The following is an 8,907-nucleotide window of genomic DNA, read 5'->3' on the forward strand; positions in this document are numbered from 1 at the left end:
GCTTATCTCTCCACGCTTCAGGCTCTCTGCCTTTATTCCTGATGAAGGGCTTTTGCCCAAAATGTCGATTTCACTGCTCCTCGGATGCTGCCTGAACTGCTGTGCTCTTCCAGCACCACTAATCCAGAACTATTAAGTACAGTTCAAACTCAGAAAGGACCAACTATTTATGTTGACTGAATTTCTTGAAAGATAGTTGGCCTGGTGGCTCAGTGATTAGCATTGCTGCCTCTCAGAGCCAGGGACCTGGGTTCTATTTCACCCTCGGCTGACTGTGTGGAGTTTGCATGCTCTCCCCCTGTGTGTGTGGACTTTCTCCAGGTTCTCCGGTTTCCTTCCTCAGTTCAAGAATGTGCAGTTTATGTGGATTGTCCATGCTAAATTGCCTATTGTGTCCAGGAATGTGCAGGCTAGGTGGGTTAGGCATGGGAAGTGTAGGGCTACAGGATTGGGGATGGAGATTGGGGAGGCTGCTTTTCAGACATTTGGTGTGGACTCGATGGGTCAAATGGCATTCTTCCAGACTGTAGGGATTCTATACTCATCTTTCTATGACATCCATTCAGCTAATTATCACTATTCTCCATGACTTGAAAATGGAAAATTCATTTCTATTGAAAAAAGAATAGTCAACAGGAATGCATGTAGTATTATCCAAAATCAATGTGTAAATGCACATCTTTAAACGAGTTGACAATCTGGTCTATTTATTTTCTTCAGGGATGCAGGAAGCCTCCACGAAGCTAACAGAGTCACTACATGAGGTCTATGAGCCTGAATGGTACGGCAGGGATGATATTAAAGCTGTGGGACAGGTAGGATCAAGAGTTAAGAGGATCAGCTACCTCTTAACAGAAGACTGATCACTTGTTATATTCTAATGAATACTCAAACATGAATTCTTGTTATTATGCGCGATATTAGTGATGCAGAATGGATGATGCAGCTAGCTAAATTATGACATTCATTGAGATTTAGGTGAAAATATTTGAGAGATGTTTCAATCTTTGAAGGGGATATGGAAATGCAATTATTTTATATTATTAAAGAGATCGCTATCTTTAATTTTTCTCCTTGCAAGTAATTGGGTTCACTTCAAGATGTAAGCCTTTGGCTCATCCAGTCATTTTTAAAAGGGCAGTATTCTGGATTGTTGCAATTGGGCCATTTGGTGTAGAATGGAAAACTATTCAGAAATAAGTTGATAATTCCTGCATTGTAGCTTGTGGCTAATTTGTATATATTGTCCTGAAGCGGACTGTAATGCAACAACTTATGTAAAAGATTAATTTAATCAGATGCAAATGAATTCTTGTGGGCATTCTGATTCGCTAGAGCTATGTAAGTGGGTAAAAATGTCAGTGATATTGCACACGTTTATGTCCCTTTGAGGGTTAATTTAATGTGCTGTCCAGCTATGGCATCAGAAACTAGCAAGATGCAGTGCTGTGCTGCTGTTTTTGAGAAACCAATACGCTTCATGACTTCAACCTTGGAAGGAAGCAGAAGCAAGAACTTGAAGGCTACAGTGACTTTGGTGTCTTCTACCAGGGCTTAGCAACTGGTGCGATGACATGCAAAGTCTTTGGTATTAAGGCATAACTGTCTCTGACCACCAGCTTAGAGGTTCACAATCTCCTGCTATACGGGGTCTTTACTATCTCCAATGGCACCATTTTAAACAGTAGATGCTGTATTGAAGGCTTGACTTGCATTGTCTTCATACTGATTTTTGCTCTTCTGTCCCATTCTGCTTCATGGCTTGCCTTACCTGTATACGTTTTGCATGTCACCACAAATGAGGTCGAAAATCTTACAAATGTATACCTATTGCCAGCTGTGCTTTTCATTCTCGGCAGGAGCTATCGAATTTTCAAAGCCATCTTGCCCCTGTTCTACCAGGAGTTGTTGACCTTATTTCAAGCCGAGTCATTTAATGCACACATTCCTTGCCACATGTATAATGTCAAATGCACTCCCTTGCATTGTGTCCGGTTGCCCATTTGCGCCACTGACCATCTTAAAGATCAAGTGTGATGCCTTGGGGTCAACTCCAACTGGTTTCTGGCCACTGTTCCCACCTATGTTCAGGTCAATTTCAAAGCTTACTGGTTCTTTAAAAATTGAGACTTCAGCCCCTGACAAGTTAAACGTGAGCATTTTAACACATCAAAGTGGAGTCAGTTGGGAGTACAGCTAGATTCCCTTTTTCCTGTCCTGGTTATAGTTGCTAGAGCTGGGATCCAAATTGGCATGCACTTGGTGCAAATATTTCAGCCACACCCTCTCCCCCCCACCACATTTCCACTTCTGTTCATGACCTTAGAGAGTGTGGAAATGTCATCCCTATCACTGTATGTGAACACAAAGTCTCAGGCAAATATATAACATCCACTCTGCGTTTTTAAAAAAATCATTGTCAGAATGTGGTATTGCCTGACAAGATAGGCAATTAATAGCCACTTCTTCGTGCTTGGCAAGGTTTTCTTCCTGGAAGTAAGTTGATGAGTGGCTTGCTTGGCCATCCCAAAAGGCAGTTAGTTATCAACAATGTTGGTAAAGAATTGAAGTCATATATAGACCAGAATGAATAGGTGACAGATATCCAAAATAGCAAAAGACTCAGATTTCACCATCCATTCTTCCAAGTCTCTTCCTTCATTGTTTAGAGAATGGCCTCTTTAAAAGTACTCAAGGGTTTTGCATTGCCATTCCTCCTCCTGCCTGGCATTGCTAACTATCAGCTATGTTTCATCTATACCTGCAACTGAGTAATTTTGACTGGAAGATATTCACACTCAAGTGTGCATCTATTTTTACCTGGAAGCTTGCTGTGTGGATATGTATCAGGTCATACCATTCAATCACTGTTTATCGTTCACATATCACCACCTGTTTGTGCATTTTGAGGCCTTGCCCATTACTGAGTTGACCATTTCTCTCTGAATATTCCAGATTTTTGATGTAAGTCATTGTATTCAGATGCTGATGAACTATTACTGAGCTACTGTTTTTATTCTCTCTGAAATGATCCTTTCCCTACTCCTCAGAATTGTGATTTGCTGTGGGCAGACTTCCACCAAAAACTGGTGGATCAAGCTTTGTTAACCCTGGACACATACCTGGGCCAATTTCCTGATATTAAGGTAAAGCATGATGAGGAAATATTCAATTGATACTGATTATTGAATTTCATATATGCTGCACAGGTTAGGTTTAGCTTCAGATTACATTGTAAGTCAAGCTCTGTATCAACTATGCAATTGCAACTGTGCAATATCAATCTGTTCTGATTTTCAAGAAGTTAATAGGAATTAAAGTGACCAATCTGGTATTCTCCAAAATGATTCCCACTGAATCGACATACAGGTATATTACAATGTTATGAAGTAGATGCCTATTTAATGTTTGCGGGCAAGGTTTCATTTTCAGTACAGAGCTTTGGTAGTTGTGTATATGTGAGGAAGTCTGCCAGTGACGATGGGGAGGCATTGACTAAATATTTTCCCGTGTACCTCCCCACTTGTGAAACTCTGCAGCAGGAGGAATTGTGGACAGCATCAATTTCAATACATTTAACAACATTAAACTGACATACATAGACAGTGTATATTTAATTTGTATAATATGTACTTGTTTCCTGCAAATTTAGTCCTATCTTGTTTCATAACCTTTTTCACAAATAAATTATTGGTGATTTTAACTTACATTGGGAGCAGAGCTGTTAAAATAGAGCAATATTCCCTTCCCTCCCAACTCCCCAATTTAGCACTGAGGGTTTTTGAAATAACTCCACAAAGGCCAGTATCCCATCACCAAGCCTCCCTTTATTTACATGTGGTGAGTCCTTGATACGATCGAGCTCCCTCAGAGCTCTGAGAGTCAACAGAAATTCTGATACTCCTGTTGTTATCTGTCACCCCCAGGGCTCCCTGATTGCATCAGATTAACAGCCCCAATTAGGGAACTCATATTCTATGATGTCCAGCTGGCTGACCTTGTCACAATCACTACAGTTTTGGTTTTGAAGATTTCGCTAGATTAAGTTATTGAGTAAATCTAAACTACATTCCCATGAAAGAGTAGTGCTCCTCAGGGTTCCAAAAAAATGAAATCCAAGCCATTGATGCCCCAGGCTATCTATCCATATACCAGACTCTCAGAATATTGCATTCGAAGTTCCCTCATACCATTAGGTTTCACTAGAAACAAATAAACAGCTTCTCCACATGATTCAAATCTGGTTTGGCACTCAATATTCAGTCAGTCAGCTCCTAACCCACACATACCTCCATCAGGTTTGAAAATTCATTCATTTTGGCAACTGAATCTCACTTTGTCCAACATTGGCTTAGTATCACAGTTCAACTGTTCATACGGTGTGTGCTAACATTTTAACAATGCATCCGACAGGATAAATGCAGGAAAAAGACTTCTTTGTCCTGTTGTTTCAACCACTCAGATCAGCTCTGGGCTACCCTGTGAAGGCTATAATTATATGTTCTTGGGCTTCAATATCAAACAGGCCTCCATGTTGTGCCTGACATTGCTGCTATATCCAATAAACTCACACTGTCTTTTGACCTCATGTGAACTGCCAGAGCCTTTAGCTCTGTTGACAACCTTGCTAAGTTGATGCTTACCCCTCTCCAATGTCACAGGCCTTAAAATGCCAGAGAATGTAAGTCAGGCAAGCCATTTAAAGTGCATTGTGATCCCTGACAGAATATCACCCCCTGGGCAGTGAATGTGAAAATCTAGGAGAAAGTGAGGACTGCAGATCCTGGAGATCAGAGCTGAAAAATGTGTTGCTGCAAAAGCGCAGCAGGTCAGGCAGCATCCAAGGAGCAGGAGGATCGGCGTTTCGGCCATAAGCCCTATTCCTGAAGAAGGGCTTATGCCCGAAACGTCGATTCTCCTGCTCCTTGGATGCTGCCTGACCTGCTGCGCTTTTCCAGCAACACATTTTTCAGCTTTCAATGTGAAAATCTACCCCACTGTAGCACAGAAGAGAATGCAGAGTGGAAGAGGATTGGGTTTGGAATGCTGCACCAAAGAGTTCTGACAGAAATAGTAAAGGTTATGACTAGGATCAGAAATGAAAAAGTAAGGAGCAAGATGACCAAATCTTCCACCCACCACCCTCCACCTCTACCCCCCACACCCTACCCGCCCAACAAAGTTTGAGATTTTTTAAACTCCTGTGCCTTTGTTAAACATGTATTCTTTCATGGGATATGGATATCAATGGCTAAGCCAGGAATTTTGCTCATTTCTAATGAAAACTGTTGCCTTGAGGCATTCGGATGGATAGATGAATAGTTTAGAGGGCTATGGGCCACATACTGGCAAATGGAACTAGATTAATTTAGGATACCTGCCCGGCATGGATAAGTTGGACTGCAGTGTCTGTTTCCGTGCTGTACATCCCTACGCTCCATAAGTGCTGCAACCCATTGATATGCTTCCAACCTGCTATCCATCTAAAATGGCCCCAGTAGAGAGTCTGACAATACCCACTATTGTATTCACAAGAAGCTCCCATCAAGGCACACTGGTGGTCACTACCTATCACTGCCATTTCCACTGCATCCCCCATTTATACTCAGTTCCCATCTTCAACATATTTGTTTACTCCATATTGAGCCCTGACGCCATTCTACCCGTACGATGACACAGATTTCCTTGTCACCCTCCCCCACCCCTGTCGGCCACTGGACACAAGTTCCAAAAAGGCCCAATATTGACCATTCCCTGGATTGCCACCACCTCAAACATGATCATGCCCAATCTTGTGGGTTGTAAGCAGAAGCTTCCCTTGGCTGAGTGCAGTTCTTCTTGACTCAACTGAGGATTACTCCCTTCAGCTCTGCAACATGCTCATTTAGAGTCATAGAAACATAAAGATGTACTGCAGAAAAACAGACTCTTCGGTCCAACTCAACCATGCCAACCAGATATCCCAACCTAATCTCGTCCCATTTGCCAGCACTTGGCCCATATCCCTCTAAACTCTTCCTATTTATGGCCTTTTAAATGTTGTAATTTTACCAGCCTCCACCACTTCCTCTGGCAGTTCATTCCATACATACGCCACCTTTGTGTGAAAACGTTGCCCCTTAGGTCTCTTTTACATCTTGCCCCTCTCACCCTAAACCTATGCCGTCTCGTTCTGGACTTCCCCACCCCAGGGAAAAGACTTTGCCTATTTACCCTATCCATGCCCCTCATAATTTTATAAACCTCTATAAGGTCAGCCCTCAGCCTCCAATGCTCCAGGGAAAACAGCCCCATCCTATTCAGCCTCTCCCATAGCTCAATTCCTGGCAACATCCTTGTAAATCTTTTCTGAACCCTTTCAAGTTTCACAATATCTTTCCGATAGTAAGGAGACCAGAATTGCATGCAATATTCAAAAAGTGGCCTAGCCAATGTCCTGTACAGCCACAACATGACCTCCCAACTCCTGTACTCAATGCTCTGACCAATAAAGGAAAGTATACCAAATGCTTTCTTCACTATCCTATCTACCTGTGACTCCATTTTCAAGGAATTATGAACCTGCACTCCAAGGTCTCTTTGTTCAGCATCACTCCCTAGGACCTTACCATTAAGTGGAAAAGTCCTTCTCTAATTTGCTTTTCCAAAATGCAGCACCTTGCATTTATCTAAATTAAACTCCACCTGCCATTCCTCAGCCCATTGGCCCATCTGATCAAGATCCCTTTATACTCCAAGGTAACCTTCTTTGCTGTCCACTACACCTCTAATTTTGTGTCATCTGCAAACTTACTAACTATATCTCCTATGTTCACATCCAAATAATTTATATAAATGATGAAAAGTAGTGGACCCAGCACCGATCCTTGTGGCATACAGGTCTCCAGTCTGAAAAGCAACCCTCCACCTTTGGTTGAAGTACTTTCAGTGTATTTGCTGCATTGGCACCTCGCATATGCACACTGTGTGAGGTTGATGTAGCACTGTGCCATGCAGCAATATGCCCAATCCCTTGACTGATGACTGCTGACAAGCAGGACAAACTGCCTGGATTTGTGTCTGCACCAAGCAGCAAGCTAAATGTGCTGGAGGTACCAAAGCACAAGAATGCAAGGCAAGACAAGGCAGACGTGCTGCGATCACACAAGTAGGTGCTAAGTGAATGCAGCCTGGCCCAATCAATGAGTGAGATGGTGGTGTCCCTGCAGCAGCATTGCAGTGAAACATGCCATTGTGCTCCAAAGTGCAGTATTACAACCTCGGAGATTTACTGTTAGTGGATTGTAGGTGTACCATGATAATGTGGAGAGGCTGGCACATCACTGGCTGCAGATATCTGTGGAAGAGTGTGGTTGTGTCCAAGATAGAGGGCCAGAGGAGCAAATGGAAAGCTGTCAGTTTGACTGTTCTGACAGGAATTCTTATATTCTGGTTTCTATCTGGCTCATGCTAAAATAGCAACCTACTTACTAACATGACTTGCTGCTCCCAATGTTGAAGAAGGCCTTTCTTGGTCTCAAATGTGATTCTCCCTAGTCTCACAGAAACATCATTCAGAGCTTTTTAAGTTTCCAGCTAAAATCAGCCAGTGGTTCTTTTGGGTTCCAGCTAATATTTATCTCTTCAGAAGCAGCACTAAATAACACATCATCTGGTCATGATCACAATGCAGTGCTAGATCTCCTGGACAATTTGGTGAAAGGGCGGAAGAAAGATGGCTGCTAAAGTGGTGATGTTAGTGGTTGCCAGAGGAGGAGCCTTGATGCCATCCTGTCACAATGCCAATTTGCCAGCAGCTCAAAAGTTAGCAGCTCGGCTGCCCACTGGGTGGTCAGACAAGCATCTCAAGTGACCATTTAGGATCAATTGCCGCTGCATAGGGAGGTGTCTGGGTGAAAACTGCAGCCTCTCAAGGAAAGCTAGTCAGAGGCCATCCTTTCAGGGCCGTCCATCACCGCAAAGGGTGGAGCTTCTCTAGAAATGGTATGCTCATGGCTGTCACTGCTCTTCAATGCCCACTGACTGCTACTGTCCCCAGCCTGACTTGTGCCTCTTCAAAGGTATCTGGCCATTTAGGAATTGTTACCCTGAGGCTACAGCTCCAGCACAGCTCGTCATGAGCCAAAGGGGCTGCTGAACCTTCCTTCCAATTGGGTCAGGAGCTGTTATGACTGGGCTTCTGTCCTTAATTGCACAGCAACAAGGCCATTGTCTCCTAACCGACTGCTGTGGGGAATCTACTCGCTGAGTCACACTGTCAGGCCAAGCGAGGTGACCTTCCACTTTCAGCTCCTACAACAGGACCACACTGTTAGCAACAAAATGCTGCCAACTGCATGTAAAACCTTGCTGTGCACAAACTAGCTGCTGCAATATCTACATTACAAACGGACTACTGCAGTATCTACATTACAAACTGGCTGCTGCAGTATCTACATTACAAACTGGATGCTGCAGTAACTACATTACAACCTAGCTGCTGCAGTATCTACATTACAAATTAGATGCTGCAGCACCTACATTACAAACTGGCTGCTGCAGCATCTACATTACAAGTTGGCTGCTGCAATATCTAAATTACAAACTAGCTGCTGCAGTATCTACATACAAACTATATTACAAACTGGCTGCTGAAGTATCTACATTATAAACTAGCTGTTGCAGTAACTACATTACAAACTGGCTGCTGCAGTATCTACATTGCAAACTAGCTGCTACAGTATCTACATTACAAACTGGCTGCTGCAGTATCTGTAACCCAAATTAGATGCTGCAGCACCTACATTACAAACTGGTTGCTGCAGCATCTACATTACAAATTGGCTGCTGCAGTATCTAAATTACAAACTAGCTGCTGCAGCATCTACATTACAAACTGGCTGCTGCAGCACCTACATTACAAACTGG

The 8,907-nt window shown here is 43.0% G+C and overlaps 1 protein-coding gene across 8 annotated transcripts in view; it reads left to right on the forward strand.

The window, feature by feature from the left end:
• The window catches only part of amph (amphiphysin), a 223,667-nt gene that overhangs the window by 99,490 nt on the left and 115,270 nt on the right, over positions 1-8,907 (forward strand). For all 8 annotated transcript variants that reach the window (XM_043688941.1, XM_043688942.1, XM_043688936.1 and 5 more), the window contains exons 4-5: positions 721-815; positions 3,051-3,146. In XM_043688941.1, coding sequence (XP_043544876.1) covers positions 721-815; positions 3,051-3,146 — 191 coding nt within the window. The remainder of the gene's footprint in view (positions 1-720; positions 816-3,050; positions 3,147-8,907) is intronic.

This window comes from Chiloscyllium plagiosum, chromosome 4 (assembly GCF_004010195.1).
Source record: "Chiloscyllium plagiosum isolate BGI_BamShark_2017 chromosome 4, ASM401019v2, whole genome shotgun sequence".
Lineage (NCBI taxonomy): Eukaryota > Metazoa > Chordata > Chondrichthyes > Orectolobiformes > Hemiscylliidae > Chiloscyllium > Chiloscyllium plagiosum.